We start from the raw sequence: 24,385 nt of genomic DNA on the forward strand, positions 1-24,385 counted from the left end.
ACACACATTTCTGAGTCATATTTCCCTTGCATGAATAATTCTATCTGAAAACTCTAAATTGGCCCAAGCGAATGAATGTGAGAGTGAATGGTTGTTTGTAATGTCTATGGGTGTACCCCGCCTAAGGCTCAAAGTCACTGGGATAGGCTCCAGTCACCCGCGACCCCGAAAGGGAACAAGCGGTAGAAAATGGATGGATGGATGGAAAAGGATTAAAAGTTTCTCCAATCATTATTGGTCCATTTTCTGTTTGTGTTACGGATACTCTACAAATGTTAAGCTGGAGTTACTATTCTCTCTTGTGTGTTTGGATCAGTAATCCAACCGTAAAGGCAGAATGATACCTATTTCGTTGTCCTGGAGTTCTGGAGCAGTCCTGATGTTGTGTTGGAGTTCTTTCTGGCCCCAAGTCCGATCAGCGCTTTCACCAGAGAATGAGGTGCCTCTTCGACCCACCACATGGCTGCCAGAGGGGAAGATCACCCAATTACGGCTGCCAAAAGGAAGGATTGTCAGGTGAGGAAAAAGGGGAAATATTTACAACTTTAGGTATTCTTGGGTGATCTTAAAACAGACACACACAAAAAAAGCTAATTTCTGAAATGTGTTTGTTGAAAGTGTGTTTGTAAAGACATATGAGAGGTGAGTCAAAACGACATGGCTCCATTTAAATCTATTAATATAAAGTCAATGTGCAATGTGTATGTGATGGGTATGTTATTATTTAATTACAGGAGCCTTCTAGACTAAATAAGTAAATTGGTAACACTAATAAAATAATTTGATCACAGCAAAAGGACAAGAATGCATGAATGTCAATCTGTATGTGTGGTGTTGCGATGAATTACTATTATTATTAATTCATCCCTAATGCTATGATTTCAAAAAGATGATGATGGCGTGAAAAAATGCCCAGCCTCCACCATACATGTATGTCAACACGCCATTAATCCAAAGCACACAGTACGTATTTAGCGAGCTAGCAAAAGCTCAGCTGTGCCCATGGTAAATAACTGTGCATCCCAATACAAGATTTGTTCAACAGTTGGAAACATTTCAACTGGTTGTCTCTAGACTAATTTAGGGAAAGCATCATGTTTGGAGTGATTATTTCACCCTGGACAGAACTGCATGACACATTTGATTTAAACAGGGACCATATTATGCAAAATCAACTTTAATCATTTACTTAATCTTGTTGTAACAGCGGTTCCTTGTCATTAGTTTACTCAAATGTGTACTTGATTTCTGCATGTTTGGGTATTCCTGTATTGTCCTGCAACTGAGGCTCGAGTGCTCAGAATCCCCGCCCACATCCCTGTACTATATCATTATTATTATTATTTGAAAAATTAAGACTGATACATGAACATTTATTTCTCATAAATCAAAACTTGTAAAGGCTTAGAGTGAAATCCTATAATGAAGAGGCGGGCTTATTAATTCAGAAGTTTGGGGAACAGGGAGTCTGAGACATTTCCTATTCTAAGACATTTTAATCAATATTGTGTGTTGAACAAAACATAAAATCATGATCTACTTTATTATGTTGTTGTTCAATACAAAGTACCTGAAATAAGCATAATATGTCTCCTTTAACATCCTCAGAACAATTTCCCCACACAAAATCACCACCTCTTCTTTGACTTGTTCCATCCAGCACCACTGCAGAGCAGGCATAAGGTAGTCCATTTGGCCCCAGCCATAAAGCCCCATGCCAAAAACCTCTAATATGGGGTAGCTGAAAATTGCAACATGTATCTTCCCTGTGAGCAGCAGTCTGTGCAGCAGTCTGTCCACCATTGCAGAACGGCAAAACAAATAATGTCAACATTTTCTTCTTTAATTAATCACCCTATTTAATAAGACTCACAGTGCCCTTGAGAATGACAGTGTCGCACATCTGCTGGGAACGACCGCCATCTGCACAATATAATGAATAATGGTGTTTGCAAGGGAGAACAAATATTTATTAACAAATAACCACATAACTACTTAATTTGCATGAGATGCTGTGTTCCATGAAAGAGAGGCATATTGCACAGTGCTAAATAGAGACTTTTGGGACAAAAAGGTTTATTCTGTATAATATGATAACAAGAAGGCGTTTTGCATTCACAAATGAAAGACACGGCAATGTGAGTGACAAATGTCCTTGAGTTGTCATTGAACTACAATCCGATATGCAAATCATCAGCATTTACAACCGCACGCAACATCACTGTTTCTATTCTGAGCATGACGCCAGATAGTTCCAGCAAAAAAACAGATATCCGTCAGAGCAGCTTTATCATGATCCACCATGAGGTCACCTTTTCTGATCTGCTCTCAAATGGGTGATGATTATTTTTAGCAGGTAAACCACAGTCATATAAAGTGACTTAGATTCTTTCCCTTGTTTTTGCAGGCTGTATTTCACCTTAAAGACGAAAACGTCAGGAATGTCAGTGACCGTCAGTCCCTGTAATTTGCCGATTGAGTGGAGTTTAGCAGCACGGACGTTGAAGGATAAGCCATTCAAGAGTCTGCAGTGTGAGTAGATCGTAAGCACACCGTGCCCATATCAATATTGATATTGTCGGGAAAAAAGAGATGTATTTACTTCATAAATGTAATTAAACCATTTTGATATTTTGTGTCTACTGACTAGGCCTAAACGTTCTAACATAGTGGCTACAATATATGTATTTCTATTAATTGACATTTTTAACCTTGTCCTAATGAAAGGAATATTAGTTTTATGAGAAGAGAAAAAAATCTATATGTGTAGTAAATTTCACTTTTATAATTCCATTTAATAAAGTGGACTGGCTGTAGTTTGTTATTAGATTTCCAATGTAATTTCAGACAGAAGAATAATAAGACTTTCACAAGAATTATTGCAGTTTACAGTGACAACTCATTAACCCAGTGTTATTTCCGAAATGACCCTCGGGCCTGTGGACTCTCAATCAACTTAATTAGTCACTCTCCAATGTTAATGTTCTCCTCAAATTGATTCAAACCAAGTTAGATATTACACCTCGGTGAGCAGTTCGGAAACCCGTCTGTCAAAAAATTACGTCAGACTTATACTCTATTATTAGTTCTGGGTTACATTTAACAATAAAGTTCTAAAGTTATAGCAGTTATATATCACACTGTCAAAATAAAGCCGTAGCGAGTTAAGAAACACACATAAACCATATCTTTATATTTTCTTATCATTCACAGGGATTACAAAAAAGAGCACGCCAGAGGTTTGGTGGCGTGGTCCAGGCACCGAGGAGAAAATCCACCGCTTTTCTGGAAACTCAGTGAACACTTTTACAGGCCCTTCTGACCCTCACTCCTCCATCTTCATCCTGAGACTGCGCTCCAAACAGCACACCTCCAAAGCCACTGTGTACCTCCACGATGGTGCAGGACCCTCCGGAGCCTTCCCACTCCTCCCAAACGACACCCATGTTCACACACTCGGAGTCGGGATGACCAGCGTCTCTTTGAATTGGTCGCCAAGTCCTTCCCTGAACTCGCAGAAAGCCTACGAGTACTGTGTTTTGGTCAACTCCAAAATCAACTACCCCAGCGTGTGTGCGGCGCAGGAGAGCGTCCGGAGAAAGCTAGAAGATATCCAGAATAGGAATGAGAAGAAAAGAAGAATGACACCGTGGCCAATATTAAAGGAGTGGTGGTGGGAGCAGTGGGAGAGCTATCCAGACCCCCGAAACACTGATGAGTTTGAAGACATGCAGTGTGTATGTAAAGGCGCAGAGAACGTGTGCACTGTATCTGAGCTCTTACCTGACACTCAGTATTACTTTGATGTCTTTGTGATGGACAAGTTGAACAAGACCAGCGTGGCGTACACAGGGGCATCCGCGCGGACCCACGAAGAGGCACGACCGGATGTAACCACTCTGAGAGAAGGGGAACTCCGGTGGGTCAACTTTCCAGACAGGAGCTTCAACTCGGAGCAGTTCTTCAGTTTTTGTCCACGAGGCTGGCAGCAGAGTGGGCTCCTCACGCTGCAGAGCTGTGGGAGAGACGAAACGGTCATGGTCACTGTGTCCAGTAAAGGTCAAGTGTTGGAGACTCAGAAAGTGGGGCGAAATTTGGTGCAGATTTGGCTCCAGGGAAGTCCGTCATATTTGATACACTTGGAGAGAGAAGGAACTCCTACACAGAACAGTCCTGTTGCTTTACCAGCAGGACTGACAGCCTCAGTGAAAATGCAGACATCCTCTGCCTATCACAAAAGAGGTGTCCCATCTCTGCCGTCAACTTTACAGATCAAGTCTTTCAACAAGCTGCGCACATGTAATAGTGTAACTATAGCCTGGATGGGGACAGAGGAGCGCAGCCTCTACTGCGTGTATCGCAGAAGGTTAGACAGTAAGGAAGCTGAGTCTGGTAAGGCATTGGCTCTGAATGCGCCCTGTCTGGGCCCAGAGTCCCGCTCTGACACGGAGAGGGTCCTCTGTAAATATTTTCAGGAGCTCAATCCCCGGCGTGCTGTCACCACAGCTGTGGTCAGTGGCCTGGAGCCTGAAATGGCCTATGTGTTTGATGTCTATCTAATGAGACGTTGGGGGATCCCCATCAAATACACCAGCAAGATGGTAAAGACAAGAAGAGACTGCTGAGCTGCCGCCCCCTACAGGAAAAGGATCAGAGTGTCCTAGTTTAAGGGAATGCTGACCCCTAACAAATTGTAAAAACATGGCTATGCAAAAAGCCATATGAAAGTTTGGAAATAATTCCAACAGAAGTGACTGTTCCCTCTTGAGAAACAATGGTTACATGGGAGGCCTAGGACTGGACCCATCCAAGAGGATAGGATGAGGATAAAGGCACTGGAGAGGGATCTTCACACCAGCAAAATGTTCATTACAAGTTACAATACAGCTTCTGTCTTTTTTTTTACTTTGTTGACCAATTTAATTCTGTGCCAGTAGTCCAAGTGCTTATTGTGTTTCTAAGTACAATGGATATAGTAGTTTCTGATGAAATAAACACAAACATAACAGAGACTGTGCCAAACAGAAACAGGAAGGACAATGGTTGGTGAATAACTGAGAAAAGTGTGCAGTAGCTTTTAACTCAGCAACTTGTACAGGCTTTTGGAGACAGATGGGTATCAAGATACTTCGTTCAAAGTCAATGTGTACTTTGTGTCCTGCTTTTGCATGAAACAGTGATAATAGGCTAGTGGCTTGCCTTATTGTCTTTGATGTATCTCGTGCTGCTTTAAACTGCACCAATAAAATATTGAGTTATCTGTGTAATTTGGAACGCTGATTGAATAAAATATTTTTTTGTATGTATAATGTATACAGAAATGTAGGCTTGGTGGTCGTTTCAGTTGTTTGATCATGCAAGAAACGCTCAATAATATGCATATTGATCAAATCTAAATAAAATATGATACAGTATACAGTACAAACATCACAACATCATGACATAGATTATCTTTCACATTACTTACAGCATGCTTACAATGCCATGAAAGGTGGATACCAATTGTATCTGTAAAGTTGCAGCACAAAAATATACTTTTTTTGAGGGTAATACAGTAAAAGAAAAGCATCTTTTAAAAAAGAAATAAAGAAAATTTGACCGAAGCACGGAGGAGCATGGCTCTATCAGCGGAGGACGGACACACAGTCGCGGCGCGGCACAGCAGACCACTACGTCACTTTACCAACAGCGAATGGGGAAATGCTAAACTTCATACGTCATCACGTCAACGTGCTCACGCAGAGGAGCCCATCATCCAGCGCGCCAAACTGAGCCGTACGCATCCAGAAATGTAAACTTTGGAAACAAGTGCGCAATTGAAGACTTTTTTCCTGAACTGAACAGTGTTCTTGTCCAGAAAACCACCTTCCAACTTAGCTCCAACGTATTTGTGTAACTATGGGTTTGATCGAGCGCTGTAACGAGCTCTTCAAGACCTCCAGCCTGTATGAAGTGCTTGGGACCTCAAAGCAAGCGACAGAGGCCGACATACGACGAGCCTACTACAAAGTCTCCCTCAAAGTTCATCCAGATCGGGCCCCAGACGACGAGCTGGCAACGGAGAAATTCCAGGTTGTTGCCATTTGCTGTGATAAGCTGTGTTAGCTAGCTAACGTTAGCCAAACCAAGCTAGAACAACAGCTAGTTTGTGTTAGCCTGTTTTACCTTATTAAAGGCGACATATTCTACAAAGTCCACTCCAATGTATTTTTGTTACTACGGTGTTTCTCATCAATAGGTTACTCAGTTATATTTTGATTGACTCGTGCATGTGTAATCCAATATTGTCCTGCAACTGAGAATGCTTAGAAAATTCCTGTTTTCAGGTTCCTGTGTGTTGTGGTGAAATGCCACTGAAGTTCTGCAGTTTTGAACAGAAAGTCAATGAACCTGTTTTTTTAGTAATACATTTTAGATCAGTATTGCAGTTTACTATGAACAAAAATATTATCTATGGTATAGTCCAGACCCTGGATAAAAAAACATAATAGCTTGTATTCCCTGTCTTCCTTTTAAAAGGTTTGTGTTGGAATGTGATACTATTATTCCTTATTTACAATGTTGTAGATTTAACATCAAAGAAGTTGCCACCAAAATGCAACAGTCCTACTAGTGCTGCACTATATTGGACATTTTTGCCATTTATGATATTTCCATGTATTAAAAGAGATACTTTAGCGAGATATTGTGCAGCACTAAATCCTACCCTAGTTGTAACTGTTGGCTTTGCTGTCTCTCAGGTGCTGGGGAAAGTGTATGCAGTGTTGAGTGATGCAGAACAGAAGACCGTGTATGACGAGCAGGGCATTGTGGATGAGGAGACTGATGCTCTGAGCCATGATCGCTGCTGGGAGGACTACTGGAGAGTGCTTTTCCCCCAGGTACAGGGACACACGGGGGGGATTTCAGTTATTAACATGACGACTCCATGTTTCCTAGGAATCATCTCAACTGTCAGTATGATGGCATCCTTGTATTTACATCTGTCCTGTCTTTAATTTATCAGATCACGGTGCAAGATATCGTAGAGTTTGAGAAAAAGTACAAAGGCACAGATGAAGAGCGGCAGGATGTTCTTCAGTTTTATGTCCAGTACAAGGGAAACATGGATGCTATCATGGAATCAACCCTGTGCTGCTCTGCGGACGACGAGCCGAGAATATGCAGTATCATCCAGGAAGCGATTGACAAAAAAGAAGTGGCTGCATTCCATGCTTTCACTAAAGAAAGTGAAAAGAAGAAAAAGACCAGAAGAAAGAGGGTATGGATTGTGACGGAGCAATTTTGTATTTGTAAAAATGTACTTAAGAGGCAGTTAATATTGTTGGGGTTTCAACAGGCTGATAAAGAGAGACAAGAAGCTGAGGAAATGCAGAAAGAAATGGGGCTCGGCGATGAAGATGATAGTTTGACCAAGATGATTAAGGTGAGTCTCGTGACATTTTGTTTCTGTTGTAAATGTATGTGGAAAAAAAATAATGTGTTGAATTCATTTGATCAGCTAAGACAGACATCCAGAGACAAGAACTTCAACAGTTTCCTGTCCAACTTGGAGGAAAAATATGCTCCAAAAGCTGGAAAATCCAAAAAAGCTAAAAAGTGAAGGTTGTGGTCCAGAAAGAGATGTGCTCAACATACGTGCCATTTTAACATTGTTCATGTTTGTGGTATCTGTACACACTTATGTCAAAAGTTCAAAATGTTTGTGCATGTGTTTGTAAGTCAGATAAATTATTTAAATATGTGGGTTTAATAAAAAAGAAATGAACAACAGGTTTGTAGCTTTGTTACATGACTGAGCAATACTGTCCACAATTACCATCAACTCCATGTAAATCACTTTTAATGATTGTTGCAACTTATCCATTGTTTTTTACATAGGCCCTGATGGTGAGGGGAAAATGCAAGAAAGGGCAATCATAAACGGCAATGTGGCATCACATATTGTCATATGTGCAAAAGAAAGTGGTCTGTTTCTAATGCATTCTGAAAAATGTGTATAAAATTACAGTACTAAACTGAGCTTTGAAAAAGTGCTTCTCCCTGTTAGAGAACATTATTCCCTGCATAGTTATTTAAACTGTACAATTAACAATATACTGTACACAAACATAAATCTAGATAGATATATATACACATTTACATTTTAAACGCATCACAATTGATCTCATAGAAGCTCATACTGTAGCAGAAATTTTGTTTTGTTTTTGGCAGACAGTGTTTCCTGTTTAGAGGCACAGAAATCCCTCTGTAAAATGTGATTTTTCTAAGCAGCATAGATCTGAAAACACCTGCTAGTTTTACAAAAAATATATGCTTCAAGGGCACTATTGATGTAGTTGTTGTAAATGGCTGATGTTAAGGTAGTACAGATGTTATAAACCAGGTCTTCCAGCTCTGGATGAAATTCCTCCTCGAGTATATGATCGTGGGATGGACACAGGCATCAGTGGACCTATTTGGTAAAGGAATGGCATAAGAATTACTTACAGTTGATGCATAGAGAGTACAACTTTGTCAAGTACTGTAATCGACAAACCGGGGACAGCTGCATATGAATCTGGTTCATCTTCATCTTCGATGGGCGAGTGGCCCAAAGGATGGTGGGAAAATGAGTCCAAAAAAGAAGAGCTGCTGATTCCAAGACTAACACCAGTCACACCAATACCAAGAGCATCTGGCGGAATCACATTAAAGCATGAATAATAATCAAAAACTAGTAGCAGGATTAATATACCAAGTATTAAGATCTTACCTGCTGCCACAGAGGCCCTGCCTGGCCTTCCCTGACCAATGTTATCCAATATAGTGAAGGAGCGGCGATAAGGAGTGTCTGACTGAGAGCATAAAGAAAAGATTAATGCAATTTAACTTGAACATGAACACAACTAAATCTAATAATTCTTCTGCATATAGTGCCTATGGCTGGGAAGCACTCTACATTGATATTATGAGGTGTGGCGATGGGGTGATAAGTGTAAGTGCACCTTACCCTGTATGTGTGGGTGGTGTTAGGACGAGAGAAGGCATCGAGGAGGTGGTGACGATCTCTTGGTACAGAGCTGCCAATTTCTTCATTTACAGCACTGTGAGCGCGGCTGGAGGTTCCTTTCTGACGCTGGCCAGATAAGAAAAAAGCAGGGTTCATAAAATATATAACCTCATACAATTTGGTTTTAATGTCCTGTTCAAGTACCTGTATAGGTTTAAAGTTCTGTAGTGCATGGGATGTCTCTTGATCCCCTGTGCCAATGGGGGGAAGAAGGGTGTTTCTGCTCAGTGGCAGCAATGAAGACGTGTTTGCTGTGGGCCTGCAGAAGAAAAGAAAATTCTGAATTTAGTTTAGTATATGCATATGTTGTCGACTTCAAAACTTTTATTTTTTTTTTCATAAATTGCAACTACATAGGAAAACAAAGAGTTTTCCTCACAAGCGTGTCCCTCGGATGATCTCATCCATAGAGCCTGCTGTAGAGTGACTCAGAGAAGGAACCAGGGGCAGAAGCGTGCGGGGAGGTGGGTTTCTGCGCCGGGCTGACTGTGCTGGGCGAGATATTGAGGACGAGCTCTGCTCCAACATCCGTCGAGGACGAGCTTTGTTTGAGGGGACTGCACTAGAGCCTGGCCTGGGGTACATCCTCTCATCTGGGTCTCTGCAGAGTAAAGACAACTAGATGACTAAATGGTGGTACGGCAACACACAAACATTTGAATTGGAGCACAACTGCTTCATTTAGTAAAGACTTGTCATAGACATACGGTGTCCTATCCAGTGCAGTCAGATTTCTCTGCTGAAGAGGTATGCTTTGGATGACAATGAGGTCATTCAGGTTGTGTTGTGCCGCTGCTCCAACGGGGGCTCTCACAGTCTAGACAAAGCAGATGTTGGGATGGAAAAGACAAATGAGAAATAAGAAGTTAATGGTCTCATAGAAAATGCTTTATCAATTGTGTTAGTATGATGTTGTGAAGAATGTCAAAGAGATTAATTGTTACTGATCATGCAATGACAGGATTCCCCAAACCAATACCATGTGGGCCACTAACTGTAATATAAAACAATGCCGAAATAAAGAATGAAGCATTCCACCGTCAAGTAATTAAAAGAAAACACATCTAAAAAGTAGCGTGACTGACAGCAGTTAATCAACAGGCACAAGCACATATTGTTCACATACTCTAATGACACTGAGCCTCCATTAAAGTGTTGGCTCCAAGGGAGAAAATGACATACACTGGGAGGCCTTGTCTGCTTTTTGGTTTTCCGCCTGGACTTGTGCTTTGAGCCCCTTGACTTAGTGTTCTTCAAAGAGGACCAAGGGAAGAGGGGAAGTGAAAATGGAACATAAATATAATTGTATAATTGATTGAAACAGAAAGAAGACATAACAGAATAAAGAAAAGTGAGGTTTCATTTTTGTGTGACAATTATATAACAATATAACCAGTGAATCAGTGAAAAGGGAGGGAAGAAAACAGGGAGAAAGGTTAATGAACATGCTGTATTAGAGATTGAAAGAGAATGAATAAAAACTTGCAACTCAAACTTGGTTATAAGGACAAAGAGAAATGACTTTGTTGTCACTAGATTGGATTTACAGCCCATACAGCTGTAAAGATGTGAATTAAATGCAGAGTAGTGAAATTGGGCCACTGACCTGCATTGGTAAGCCTGTGAGAGGAGGCACCCTGCCCAGACCCAGTTTGGGAAGTGTGCTCGGCAGTGTGGACAGCAGCATGAACGGATGGTTAGATTCTTGTGGGACCGGGCTTAAGATTCCACAAAGCTTTTCGTCGTCTACTGAAAATTGCAGAGCCAAATTTACTGTTGTAATATTGCTTTACTTGCAAATAAACAAACAAATCAAGCCCAGGCCTACTCAAAGTGCACCCTTCCCAGTGTCGTTGAACAAGCTCTTTTGTCGACCCGACCAGCTGCCGCCACACATCATCAAACAGCAGGTCCAGCACCGCCTGACGCCGACAGCGGTACGGGGAAACCGGCGGCAGGCAGTGATACCTCTGCCCAGAATCGGAACTGTCAGGCCCTTTTTCGCCATCCCTACAGAAACAATGATATTAAGTGTAAAAAAAAAACATTGAATGCGACAATAAACAGATGTTACTGATGAACTGGACTTACACGTCCTGGCTATCAAATGCCAGGTACTCCTCCATGACACCCTCCACTTCTATAACTTTGGATTTGTCATGATTGCAGGATCCGCTGGAGGTCCTCGGAAGTTCCTCTAGTTCTGATGAAGAGGGTTTTCTCAGCAATGCTTTTGTACCTTGAACATTCAGCCTTAAAAAAAATACAAATAAATAAAATAGTTTCACTCTGTAATTCAACATGATCCAATTTGCTTCTAGTTTGGTCAGTTTTGGCAAATGGAAAGTATAGTACCGGTAGTATGTGCAAATATTAAACTAATCAATGTACTATCACCTCCATGTCACTACTAAACCCATGACTAACTTTGAATAACAAACTTAATTAAAAAGCTGGATCTTCTAGGTCAAAAACTCACTGAGCAGAGAAGGGCTGTTTAATAATAGATGCCCTCACTGCAGCAGGAAGTATAGACCTTCAACGTGACATTTCTGGATTGACACAGGCATTTTAGTCCAAATGAGAGGAATATGAAATGGAACGTAGAGTTGTTAAGGCTCACTCTGTGTTGCCTTGGTCGTTCTCTGGGGATTTGACATCGCTCTCTTTGACTGCTGACAGGCTGCTAGATGAACTGCTTTTTCCTGAAATGGAATACCACTGGAAGCCTTCATCAGTGGGACACACCAACTGACTGCCAATGATTCTGTAAGATACGCAAAACCAGATCTTATTTGTGAAATGTTTAATAACATCATAGTATTTATTAACTACTAATTATCGATGTGATAAGCGGAATGGACAGGGATTTGTTACACATAAATCATACCGAAGATGTGGGAATTGTGAAGCCCATTGTTGACATTCCTCCTGCAGACCTGGCAGAATCCCTCCCCCACTGCCTCTACCCTCATAAAGCTCTTTGTCGATCTCCTCAAACATTTGCTGCACCTGCCGCGATGCAGCCTTGTCAAATTCCTGTGGGAGAGAAACACAGACGCCAACAGAGAAATAATGCAGGAGGCGATGGTTGTTATTCTCATGCAGCAGGCCTATGACTAAAGCTGTCACAGAGCACACTGTTCATTTAGTGAGGACACTTATTTCACAGGTTCAGCATGAATATTAATTAGTGTTTGAGAGATGTGAATTAGCATTTTGAGTGTGAAGCGCGTAGAGAAATTGTAAACTAGTAAAGACAGCATAATAAATGGTTAAACATTATGAAAACTAAATATGAAGAAATGCCTAAGCAGTGCAAATTGAACCAACACTTCAACAAACAGCCTTTTTCACACAGATTTAGTTTGTGACGCTTACATCATAGCCCCAGGAGAAAACAGAGCTCCTCTCTGTGGAGATGCCGGTTCCTGTTGAACTATGAAGACCTGACCAGGACTGGTTGAAGTCCACGGTGATAATAGTCGAACAGTCTGAGTGGACTGATGCAGCAGATGTCTCGGAGCTACACACAAATACATAAAAATACACCAGTCAATAAAAGTAAAAGTAATGACGCAGCCATTCCCCTTTGAGTCATTATTGCCATATTCTCATTCATTGAGGAAAAAAGTGGGAAAGTGATAATGAAAAGTGATGAAGTGGAAAATAAAGGGCAAATGTCAGAGTGATTGAATATTCTAAGAGGCCGGCTCATTGTTTATTCTTTTGCCTGCATCTTAAGGAGGTTATGTGATATCAATTTATCAGGAGCATTCTGGTGCCTTGTTTCACAGACCATGATACTTGAGAGTCAGCTGTCCACAGGAGAAGGTTTAATATTACGAAACACAGGCATTCACAATTCACATTCAGCAATATTTAGGGCTGTATGCCTTTATTTGTTTAGTCTATTAATCAGTCAATGGCGTCTTACTTCGACTACCATTTTTTTGTATTAGTTGACTCAATTTTTAGTAAGATGATATGGTTTTATGCAGCAAACTCCATGCTTACTCCTCTCTGTTGTTGTGGGAGTGAATGGACAGTTTAATCTGCAATTTCACTTGCTGTTAACTAGTATTTCTTTGTATTGTATTGTATTGTAATATTTATCTTTGCATAGCATCCTATTTTGAGAGCTTTTCTCTTTATTCTTTAGTCGACTACATACCACAATCATTGTATGCGGGTTTGCTCAGATCTATGTGTGTAACAGTCTGTTGAGTCAACCTGTTGAGAGTAGAGGCCCCTTCCTGGAGGTCATGGAGGTAACGTGGGGTAGAATGGTCATCATCTGCGTCCTCGGGAAGAGGGTGGTCAAGGCTGCTCCGAGACAAACCGCGACTGTAGGCATAAAACAAAACCAAATCTGTTACAAAATCATCTTTCGGTCCCATCTTTTTTGGTCCTTACTTACATTTCAAGTTTATGCGATACTGGTCTTCTGCTGTATCGCGAAATCATTCTCCCTGGTGTGTCATGTATGTTCAAAGGCCAGGGACCACAGCCTGGCCCCGCGGATCACAGCTGAAACTGGGCTTGTACATGTCCGCTCTCGTCAGTGATGCGTAACGCAGCAGGCTGTGCACAACAACATCAGCAGCAGCAGCAGCAGCAGCTCGGCTCTTGATCGGCGTTATTGTTAGCTACAGTCCGTCGGGGGCTACTAGAATATCCTTTAGCTACATGGTCGAGAACAAAAAGACACTTAAAGGAATGCACAGACTTTTTGTTTACCAGTTGACAGCTCAGTGCGGCTTCAGGTGGAGATCTCTTGAAGGTTGTGATGAAGGGTCACATTTTGCACTGACCAAAGTTGGCTGACCGCTGCATTAACGGGGGCCCCCCCTTTTCTGGCGCAACAACAGCGAACGGCTGTCATGGATACACTGGCACAGGGTCCCGTGGGTTTATGGGAAATGTATTTTACTTTGTCCAATTTAACCATTAATTCCGGCGGCAGCGGACGACTCAACGGACTACAACTTTAACACTGCATTGCGGATGTTTTGTGCGTCTGTTAAAATATCCCCCTCTGTTAAGTGCACCCCATTTGTTCCATGCGATCACAATGTTCCCAGCAGAATAAAACATTAGCTGGCATGAGCATAATATGTGATGACTATTATAGGAATTGGTTAGTTTAGACACATACAGAATGGTGTGTTGAAATAAAGTGGGAACCATGGCAATTTCTTTCTTGCGTCGAGTCGAGCAAATTACACCGTCGGACCCAAACAAATGTGGCGTGTGAGGAACGTTTTCGTGGATTTGTGAGTGTTTTATGTGCAAGAGCTAAGTTTGCTGTTCCATTTTAGGTTAACCTAATTTTAAGATATAAAATAATGGACGTGCTTCAAAGGAGAGTGGCTCAAGAGGACACTGTACAGTACAAACTCTTTCTTGTTCAAATTTCCGACTCTAATCAAGCAGAAAAGCGCCTTTCAGATTTAATTAAGGAGATTTTGGGCAAGTTTGCATCGCTCCTGGCACAGTATATTTGGCACCATCAGCCTTTTAACCTCAAGTTATATCCCGAGAAAGGTAACCTCAACACATGGTTTGTTAATGTATGTTATTCCATGTGATTTGTATTAATCAAGTAAACATTTTTTTTGTTAGGGGATGTTCCTGCCCATCTGGGAGGAAGCACTCAATTTACAGATAATGTGGAGGATGAGTGGTTTATAGTTTACCTTCTTCAGCAAATAACAGAAGCATTCCCAGAGCTTGCAGTCAGGTATGGTATTAGGGCACACAATAACAAACATGGATAATCAACAAGATAAGCCTTTATTTGTCCCACAATGGGGAAATTGCAGTGTTGCAACACAAGTAGGTGGATGTTTTTTTTACCTGGATGTTTTTCTTGCAGTGTTGAAGATAATGATGGAGAATTTCTTCTAATTGAGGCCGCAGATTATCTACCCAAGTGGTTGAATCCAGATACGAGTGAAAACAGAGTGAGCTATATCCATCATTCCTTATTGTTGTATAAATATATTATTAGTTCATTCAATCTACCATTCATGTCCATTTGGTAACCAGTTTCAATGCCATTATTTTACAGGTGTTTATATATAGAGGGGACCTGCACATAATTCCCTGCCCTGCTCGTTCAAATACAATAGGTATTCCAAAAGATGAGGTACCAAGTTTGACCAAAGCCCTGTCACTGCTGTTATCCAATCCAGAAGCATGTCGTCCAAGTAATAAGATTTCCACTGCAGTGAAAAAGAGACTTGAAGGGTAAATAAAAATCCTTCTACAAGCAAGTTACAAGTTAAAGTATACCTTAGATGCATATTAATGTAATTTTTGTTTAGGTATCCAGAGACGATTCAGACAGAATTGCATCACGCCTACTGCTTCATACCCGCACGCATTGGACTGGTACTAGCAAAACGTCCGGATCTTGTGGCTCCAGCCGTGTCAGCATTTTATTTGCGGGACCCAGTCGATCTCCAGGCTTGTCGAAGTTTCAAGACGTTTCCACCAGATACACGGATCCTCACTTTGGTATCCAACCTGACTGTTTTATGTTCTTTTTTTGTTTTCACCATATTTTACTGTTTTTTAAATAAAATTGTATGTTTCCAGGTGAAATTCACGCGTTGCTTGTTTGCTCAGCTACAGCAGCAACAGTTCACTCCAGATCGTAGGAGTGGCTTTACGCTGCCTCCATGCTCAGATCTCAAGTACAAAGCTCATGAGTTGGGCATGAAATTGGTAAGGAAGTACAAATTTTGATTTAACTTTGACTTTGTAAACACTACCTATACAGTAATTTCACTTGGCCTTTAATCTTTGTAGGCACACGGTTTTGAGGTTTTGTGTTCGAAGGCCAGGATGCCATCTTCAGAGCCTAACGCTCCAGTTAGCTGTAACCCTCAATGGAAGGGCTTCATTGAATGTTTGAAAAGAAATGGCTACTTCAGGGTATGTCAAACACAATGCAATATTATGTTTTGCAGGGATAAACACAAAAACATAATCTTAAATTCTTCACTTCACAGGGAGAAATTGAGGGCTCTTCTCTTCACAAAGATCTGATGTACAGAGCTGAACACTTTTTCAAACAATCAGTCTATTCAGAATTCAAGTAAGTCTATTGTGGTGACACTTATGATTAGTATCCTTGTTTTTTGTATTAACATATGCAACTGCAAATGTATTTTAGGGCTTTATCACCAGGTGACGAGGTTCTCCAGCTGCTGCAAAATCTTTCTCCTTTCAGCCTGGAAGAGCTCAAAGAAAAGGAGTCACAGCTCCCCCCAGAGGACAGTAAGTGAAATAACTAACTTAAAACTAGTGTCAGAAACAGAAAGGTTTATTGCCATTGTCAATGAACAGGATTCAAACACTAGGAACTAATGGAATGTAAAACACATGAGATGCATTGTTTTAAATTATATTCTATGTTTTGTCTTTCATAGGTGACAGCTGGTTGGATATTACAGAACAGGATTTGGAACAAATGTTACAAGAAAGATCCAAAGAATGTGTTGGTGTGGAAATTCAGAAATCCTGTGTGAGCTGTAGCAAAGATGAAGCAGTTGGCGTCCAAGTGGAAGAAGATGCTGGATACAGTTTGGTAGCCGTCAGTCAAGGAATGAAGAACTTCCTGAATTCCATGTCATCTCATGAGGGAGCTGAACTGCCTCGGTGAGAAGACATTTCTCAGAATAGTGAACACAAAAAAAGTTGGTTCTGGGTACTTGGTGCATAATTTCTTATTCTGTGTTTGGTTGCATTGATTCTCTAGCTTCAGTCAGCCTTTTCATTTTGATCCACACTCCATGGTCAGTGCAGTGGACAAACTACTGGGTATGTAATCCGTGATTAGATATTGTTTTTACGCGCTTGAAAATGAAAATAAAATTCAAAGTTACATTTTTGCTTTAAATTAGGGGGCAATGATGAGCTTGATTCAGATGACCTAGAGGAGGAGGATGATGAAGATGAAGAGTTTTCTGTTCCATCTGAAATGACTGGGTCTGAGACATTGAATAGTCTTAAGAAGTATATGGACCAAATGGATGAGGAGCTAATGGGCACAAATATAGGACAGAGTTTTAATCAGGTACATCGAAGCAGTTTTTCCTATTTTCTATTTTTATCACATTATTTCTAAACCGTTTTAAATTGTTTAATATTTTTTATTTTTTTCAGACTCAAAAGGCAGATCCTCAGAATGGCACCTCTCACTCTTCTGCAGAAGATAGTTCCAACAGGGATGAAGGAGTTGCAGAGGCAGAAGACGACATTCAGCCTCTAGACATAGACTTGAATCTAGTCACAAATCTGCTGGAGTCTCTCAGCTCTCAGTCCGGTCTGGCTGGACCTGCATCTAACCTGCTGCAGAGTCTGGGTTTACACCTGCCACCCAACTCTGATCCTTCATAAACCAAACTGAGATTGGTCTTGTATTGCTGAATGGATAAATTAATTTTTCTATGTAATGTTGATTGTAATTTTCTATGTCCTGTTTCAGTGAATGATTTGTACAACTTTGAGTAAAACTGAAAAACTAAAAGTCCTGTTGTACTTTACTCATAAGGGCAAGATTAAATATTACCAGATTCAAATAATGACTTACTCTTGAATACTATGTTTACCTATCCTCTGGTACTAGTGACCTCAGACATACACAATTTGCTACTTTTCTGTTCATAATCTTATCTTTGTCCTTATTGATTTTTCAGTGGTCATTAAGAGCCATACAGAAGTTACCTATATGTCTACTACCCTCGTAAATCCTTTGAGGGCACGCATACTAGCTTAAAATTATTTTATTATCATTAAATGTTTGAATTGCACTTTTTACAGGCAAAGTTTATAATCCAGGCATTGTACACTCCTGGTGTTTTAGGATATAGAAAAGGAAATAGATAATTTATTGATGTTATTAATAAGGAACAGGAACTAAAAGAACATATCACGCTGGTGCACGAGTCTCTTCACTGGCTCCTGTCGAGTTTAGAATCAAATTTAAAATCCTACAGACATGGCCCCATCCTACCTCAAAGATGCTATAGTACCATCAGTAACAGCTCTTCGCTCTCAAAATGCTGGCCTTCTGGTGGTCCCAAGAGTCTCTGAACGCACAGTAGGACTCATGTGCTTGAAGAGATTGTGTCCATAATACAGGGGCTAGGTAGCTAAACGCTCTAAATTTAAATACAAAATAAATTGAATTGGCATTGCAAACAATCTATCAGATGTTTTTTTTTTCCTTTAGCCTTAATCTGGAACAAAGATGATGTAAAAATCATTCAAATGTGATTATAAATTGACGATAAAAACAGCCAGAAACAATTGATATGATAGGTACTATACAAAAAGATTTATTTATGATTTATCTGATTTAATTGCTTTATGGCTACCATTTTATTTAGAATACAGGAATAGTTTAAAGAACATGGCTTAACAAACTGAGACTAAGCATATAAATAGCCAAAGTAGCTGATTTTCATTACCAGTATAAATCTGTTATTTGAACTGTTAAATCTCCCCATGTGGGACAATAAAGGAATATCTTATCTTATTAGAGTTATGCTTATAATGATAAAAATAATAGCTTAGCACATCATTATATATTTTGAATGGGTTAAGGTCCTCACACAATCTTTAAATCTTTACTATTCTATTCTACTTTGCCCTCCTTTCACAGATGCCTGATTTCCTACGTTGCCTGTAACAAAGATCATAACATGAGTTTAATAACATGAGTTTCATAACATGAGTTTCATAACATGAGTTTCACACATTTAGAACAAAATACTGATGAACCTATTTTAAACATGCTTTATGAAAACAAGTTAAGTTTAGCTTATCAAACATCCAACCTGTTTGCCCTTTTACCTACAGTAAAGTCTCAAATGTGCAACAGTGCTCTTCACATAAATTATATATATTGTAGAAAAGGCAGAGTCAGTTGGTATGCAGAGTGGAGAACTGCACCAGCCAGAGGTGAGAAACATAAGACAGTTATACCAACAACAAAATTGAGCGCCATTCCCAAAAGTAGAATGGCAAGCAAGTAGCCATGAAAGAGCAGACTGTGCCAGCTGCCCTGACTCAAAACATGCCACGGATTGTCTGAATGTAGCAGCCACAAGATGCCCAGGACCCCGCTCTGATTGACCAAGTGACAATAGTAGATATCAAAAACTGAGGCTTGGATATGCAGGGGCTGTTGACGTTCGACTTCTGACACTTTAGCCAGCCAAATCAGAGAAACACTGAAGAGTATCAATGCCAGAGGTGCATAAATGTACTCCAGAATGTCCACACCAGGCACACTGTGGGCGACTGAAACGAGACAGTTTTTGAAAGATCAATTTGTTCTGCAGACATGGTCAGTTTGAACTTCCAATAAAATGTACTTCATTACCTGTGGTGACAAAGATAGTCAAACCGAAGAAGGAAATTAAAACAGAGATGTGAATGTACAGTGGAGACGGCAGCTTGAGGAGGAAGCTCATAAGCATAATAAGCAAAGGTAGCAGAGGCATAACAAGGGGGAAAAGACCAGAGTTTGAGCAGTTGGCCTTGGCCCACATGGACAGCACGCCATAGATGCTGCTGCAGATAGATGGGACAAGCAGCTTTTCACCAAGGACTCTGGAGTAACTCTGAAGGGACACCACACCCAACAAATGCGGCAGATTTAAAAATAAAAGAGCGATCACAGCCTAGGAAGGAGGATAAATGGTCAATAAACTTAAACACAAGAAACTAACAATGCTAGAACATACACTGCCACACCTGGTGTCACATTATCTGTAAAAAATAACTACATATAGCTCAGATGCAGAAGGGCCTGCATTAGAAGCCTGATCCCTCAGTCATTACATGTCTATTGCTGTTTTGTCTGTGTATATTTGTCAGACAAGCTCTACCTCCTCTTGGGACAATTTAAATCTAAAGTCTAAAAGCCAGACATGTTTTTATGTAATGCATTTTTATAGCACCGTACATACTGTACACCATTCAGAGTTTACAAGCATTTTCCCATTTGTTGTCAGTGTAGGGGCAGCATCAAGTTTAATTTGAAAACCCCCCAAAACAAATCAGTTTCCTAAATTGATTTAATTACTGAGTCTAGCCATGACCCAGCAATACATGTGTGTACAGTATAGGATGATTTTTATTTGTTTCTATAGAATCCACTACATTTTCAACAATAGATTTTTCCTTTCCCACACTCCTCCCCCAATTATGACCTGTCCTTCAAAGTCAAACATCAGACAAGGCCACTTAAAAGTTTACAAACTAAATCCCGAATCCCTCTCGGATTGGCTGATGATTAACAATATTAGTTACTAATATGCATGTACTATACTAACCTGTCCGAAGCATAGGGACACTGCGTATGGATAGTGGTATTGTGGTATGAATATACCGGCCACAAAGTTGTGTAGCTTATCTCCCAGGCCATGAATCACAAAGAGCAGGAGACACAGAGGGGGAACTAGAGGCTTCAGACAAGGATTGGAGAGAAGACTCTTCAAAAGCGAGACACTCCCACTATGTTTCAATCGAGCTGAACTGCAAGAAATTAGTGCCAAAATTAATCTGACTGGTTTTATGTTTATGTGAATATCTTTGAACATTGCATGTAAAATTAATCAAAAATGCATATTAATCAACTGGTGTTATTTACCTAATGTTATTATTTAAAGACATTATTTAACATAAATTTACATAGCAAGTAGTAAATAGTGTTACCTGTTACATAAAATGTATTCATTCAGTGAATGTATCTTTTTTCCACGGCTGACTCTCTGTATAACAAGATTGAACATTAATAGCTTTCAGCAAAGACGTAAGCTTTTGAAATAAAATCAAGACTTACCATCATGTCAGACATCATGTTTGTACTCCATCTTTCTAATTCTAAGCTCAAAAGTTTCCTATTTCATTTTCAGCATGTGAAATCCCAGCATAAAGGCATTGCTTCCCTCGTGAGCTGTGTGCCTGCCCGTGTCTGTCCGTCTCTGTGCTGCTGGTAATACCTCACTGGTTCTTCACACTAGTCTAAGTGGACTTTGCACCTACATTTTTTTCACTACACAACTGTTTATAATCAAGTAATGGGCTTTTAACCGTTCTAAAGTTAGTGCAGGACTTACTTTTAGTAGTCATAAATGTATAATATACAATACTGTAGCAGTTGTAATCTTTTTACGTAGGTTGTAATAAATAACATAAGTACAGAAATTTAGTGTGATGTTGTTTGAAATCCAGCCCATTTATTTACAATAAACAGACCTAGTCTAAACACTTGGCCCTAGTGCCAAACTTTAGCAACGGTGTGTGGCATTGATCCACTGTATTAGAAAACATGACCCCCCTTTACCCTGGGACCCTTTGTGGCCCTCCGGCTCTTCATAGACTCATAGTCTATGAAATTTCCCCATGTGGGACAATAAAGGAATATCTTATAGGATGGCCAGCCGAGTCATGTGCCTGCATGTGCCTTTAAAGTAAACAGGTGTGTTTACATGAGAGCCCAGGGTCCGTGCAAACCATAGACCCGTGCAAACACAGTAGCGGACTGAGGGGCTCTAATTGTCCACTTACTGTGCTATGGCAACAGCTGGGAACCTCATGTGTTCCCTGGCTCCGCCTCCCCTGGCATTGATGGGTCACTTGACTGTCAATAAAAAAAAAAATCCTGATCTAGTCTCAACTATATCTATCTAATGTATCTATCAAAGTATTATTTTTTTTAAATGCCAAGGCTCTAAAATGCCAGCAGTAATACTCGAGCACACAAAGGTTCTAATTACCCCTTCAGAATAATATGTAACATTTATATCCATGGGAGCATGCAGACGAACACCGTAGGGAGGAGGAGGGTAACAGAAGACATGAAAAGGCGTTAATACATTTTGGTATTTGATATTATTCATACAGTAACTGCTTTTTGAGTGTCCTAAAAAGAAGCAAACAACCATATGATGGTCATCTTCATATGTTCTTGGTGATAAATTTACTTGAGTGGAACAACCGGTTTTGAAATATTCTTTGAAAATGGCAGCAACTATTGTGTGAACAAGGACTGATGGGTCTCTTTACAGGCAGCTGTCACCTCCAGCTCCCATGTGGCCCTCTAAAGCACTTAACTTACTGTTTCCAAGACCACCAGCTAAATTAAGGGCAGGACAGACACGGCAGTGACCAGCTAAAACAAATACTGCATTGTGAGATTTCAAATCTTTTCAGTTTGGAAATGTTCTCCAAGATGTTCCGGGTTTTTGTTTCTGCATAGCATGTTCTTCTAATGAAGGGCAGGTGGGAACAGCTGATGCATCTGCCAAAGGAGTTAGACGAGATGGGCGTAATACTGTCCAGGTAAAACACATACTTTCTTCTTCAAACTGCTGTGCTGTGGTATCAACGTGTGCTATCGCTATGTACTGGCATTACGTTTGTCGTTTGTGTGTTTGTATCAGAATGAATAGCAGTTGCAGAGTGGGCTCCAGAGAGGCCGTCAGCACCATTCAAACTGTGAACAGTGTCTCGGACAGAGAGGTCAACAGTACAGACAGTGACCATTCCTCCATCATTCCCATCCAGAATAAAGGTAAGGCTGCTTTGTTTGTGTTGAACAAAATGCCTAGGAGTACAAGCAGAGTGGTGTCTAAAAATGAAACGAAGCATGTAAACAAATGCAAAAAGTCAAAAACTTACTTTTCTTACAATTTATCTCAAAGACGTGTGTGAGCCCGAGGAAATCCTGGTGCCCTTGCTTCCAGAAACTGCACTTGTAGAGAGAGGCTACATCACCCCATTACAAGCATATAACCTTCTGAATGCTGAGGAAGGCCAGCCAGCGCTCTACGATCCATATTATATTCTGATCTTGGACTGCAGGAGCGCAGGGAGGTGGGTGCTACAGCCAGGATGCCTCGGAGTCTTCGAACTACTGTGATTCTGTGAAATATAGTGCACAAAATGTTAATCCTTCAAAATGTACTGATAATGCAAGTGAAGTAACACATCCATTTATATTACAGTACACACATAAAGTATAAAGTAGAATCCAAATGCTCACAATCGAAGTGTACAAGTCACAGTATGTTTACAAAGTATGAATGGATGTGTCAGGTACAAGGACAGCCACATGGTGACGGCGCGGACCAGTGTCGCAGTGATTCACCCTGAGCTGGGCTGTCTGATCAGCTGTATAGAGCTGCAGAAGTACTCCATAATCCTGTTGTATGCAGAGGAAGGCAGCAGTCCAGGTCAGAGACACTCTTCTACTTAAATATCAAAGACAATTACTAATGAACACACAAGCAACCGTTTATGTAAATGCATGTGTTTCAGTGGGCAGTGTGAAGGCCAGAGCAGACGCTCCTGACCTCCAGCGCTGTTTCTTCCAGCTCAGTGCATTGGGAATGGACCCTGTTATTCTCCTGGGAGGCTTCTCAGCTTTTAACACCCTCTATCCCTTTCTCTGCACTCCTTGTATGTTTTTTCTTGAACCAGAGCGCCACAGTCTCACCATTTACCCCTCAGAGATCCTGGAGGGGGCACTGTATCAAGGATCAGCGGCTCAGGCTGAAAACTACAGAATCATTAAGAATCTCAACATCACCCATGTGGTTAATGCCACAGCCAACAGCCCTGACGCCTTCCCCAACATGCTGCGCTACCTGAGGCTGCCCCTGAGCGACGATGCTCAGCAGGACTTAGTGGAGGCACTACCTCTGGCCTCCAGATTCATCAATCAGGCTCTGAAGGAGGTGCCGGCTGGCCGGGTGTTAGTTCACTGCAGCATGGGCAAGAGTCGCAGCTCGGCCCTGACACTAGCCTTCCTCATGGAGCATAGGCACTGGTCCCTGCTGCATGCTTTGCGCTGGTTAAAGGAGAGGAGGGCGTGCACAGCGCCCAATATAAACTTCCTGCAGCAGCTGTTGACTTATGAGGAACAGCTTTTTGGGCGCAGACTCACCTCATTGGATGACATTCGCAGATGAAAGTGGATTTAAACATAATTTTTGTAACAATTTCAAATCATCAAATGAGAACTTGAACTAAACAATGTTACAATTTTGTACCACGAGGACTCTTGAGACTTTATCAGAATCTGAACCAGAAAAGGTTTATTGCCATTGAACACGGTTCGCAAACATAGGAACTTGTCTCGGCGTTAAGGTGCAACATAAAACAAGGAAATATATAGTTTTATTGTATCACCTCCAAATGTTTACCAAGTAGTCCTGTTCCTGTTCATCCACAAACTCCTACTGTGTGTTTGTGCTATGCCTAAATAACATGGCATCACACTTTTACAGCTCTTTTTCTAACTTCTTT

General features: G+C 40.8%; 6 protein-coding genes across 9 annotated transcripts; 4 read left to right on the forward strand and 2 right to left on the reverse strand.

Annotated features, from left to right (window-relative positions):
• The first annotated feature begins 289 nt into the window (after positions 1–289).
• On the forward strand, positions 290–5,267 carry ndnfl (neuron-derived neurotrophic factor, like). Its single transcript, XM_072437087.1, has 3 exons — positions 290–516; positions 2,408–2,532; positions 3,214–5,267. The coding sequence occupies exons 1-3, from the start codon at positions 338–340 to the stop codon at positions 4,623–4,625; spliced, it is 1,716 nt and encodes a 571-aa protein (XP_072293188.1). The 5' UTR covers positions 290–337; the 3' UTR covers positions 4,626–5,267.
• A 462-nt stretch (positions 5,268–5,729) lies between these two features.
• dnajc9 (DnaJ (Hsp40) homolog, subfamily C, member 9) lies at positions 5,730–7,771 on the forward strand. The gene is made up of 5 exons (XM_072436502.1): positions 5,730–6,072; positions 6,741–6,881; positions 7,007–7,261; positions 7,340–7,426; positions 7,502–7,771. Exons 1-5 carry the CDS (start codon positions 5,899–5,901, stop codon positions 7,601–7,603), a joined length of 759 nt encoding a protein of 252 aa, XP_072292603.1. The 5' UTR covers positions 5,730–5,898; the 3' UTR covers positions 7,604–7,771.
• A 55-nt stretch (positions 7,772–7,826) lies between these two features.
• fam149b1 (family with sequence similarity 149 member B1) lies at positions 7,827–14,042 on the reverse strand. Of its 4 annotated transcripts, none has more exons than XM_072436499.1 (16): positions 13,473–14,042; positions 13,286–13,399; positions 12,434–12,578; positions 11,943–12,091; positions 11,676–11,819; positions 11,144–11,305; positions 10,881–11,062; positions 10,659–10,798; positions 10,235–10,303; positions 9,760–9,869; positions 9,432–9,653; positions 9,197–9,311; positions 8,993–9,118; positions 8,756–8,837; positions 8,540–8,677; positions 7,827–8,455 (listed from the first exon to the last, which is right to left on the reverse strand). In XM_072436499.1, exons 1-16 carry the CDS (start codon positions 13,517–13,519, stop codon positions 8,376–8,378), a joined length of 2,025 nt encoding a protein of 674 aa, XP_072292600.1. In that variant the 5' UTR covers positions 13,520–14,042; the 3' UTR covers positions 7,827–8,375. The 4 variants fall into 4 exon arrangements, with proteins under 4 accessions (XP_072292600.1, XP_072292599.1, XP_072292602.1 ...); XM_072436498.1 differs by having other exon boundaries at positions 10,659–10,801; positions 13,473–14,040; XM_072436501.1 differs by lacking the exon at positions 10,235–10,303 and having other exon boundaries at positions 13,473–14,041.
• A 240-nt stretch (positions 14,043–14,282) lies between these two features.
• On the forward strand, positions 14,283–17,517 carry ecd (ecdysoneless homolog (Drosophila)). Its single transcript, XM_072437064.1, has 13 exons — positions 14,283–14,599; positions 14,678–14,795; positions 14,931–15,018; positions 15,126–15,304; positions 15,382–15,574; positions 15,656–15,784; positions 15,869–15,994; positions 16,072–16,157; positions 16,236–16,339; positions 16,492–16,720; positions 16,821–16,882; positions 16,966–17,138; positions 17,228–17,517. The coding sequence occupies exons 1-13, from the start codon at positions 14,401–14,403 to the stop codon at positions 17,459–17,461; spliced, it is 1,920 nt and encodes a 639-aa protein (XP_072293165.1). The 5' UTR covers positions 14,283–14,400; the 3' UTR covers positions 17,462–17,517.
• Positions 17,518–18,600: 1,083 nt separating this feature from the next.
• On the reverse strand, positions 18,601–21,039 carry LOC140351098 (uncharacterized). The gene is made up of 5 exons (XM_072436762.1): positions 20,916–21,039; positions 20,789–20,844; positions 20,407–20,608; positions 19,452–19,752; positions 18,601–19,369 (listed from the first exon to the last, which is right to left on the reverse strand). Exons 1-5 carry the CDS (start codon positions 20,931–20,933, stop codon positions 18,963–18,965), a joined length of 984 nt encoding a protein of 327 aa, XP_072292863.1. The 5' UTR covers positions 20,934–21,039; the 3' UTR covers positions 18,601–18,962.
• A 1,480-nt stretch (positions 21,040–22,519) lies between these two features.
• On the forward strand, positions 22,520–24,135 carry LOC140351519 (serine/threonine/tyrosine-interacting-like protein 1). The gene is made up of 4 exons (XM_072437370.1): positions 22,520–22,649; positions 22,780–22,951; positions 23,174–23,310; positions 23,396–24,135. The coding sequence occupies exons 1-4, from the start codon at positions 22,520–22,522 to the stop codon at positions 24,046–24,048; spliced, it is 1,092 nt and encodes a 363-aa protein (XP_072293471.1). The 3' UTR covers positions 24,049–24,135.
• The last annotated feature ends 250 nt before the right edge of the window (positions 24,136–24,385 follow it).

This window comes from Eucyclogobius newberryi, unplaced genomic scaffold (assembly GCF_026437365.1).
Source record: "Eucyclogobius newberryi isolate DKJ021-1_F unplaced genomic scaffold, fEucNew1.0.hap1 SCAF_8, whole genome shotgun sequence".
Taxonomy (NCBI): Eukaryota; Metazoa; Chordata; class Actinopteri; order Gobiiformes; family Gobiidae; genus Eucyclogobius; species Eucyclogobius newberryi.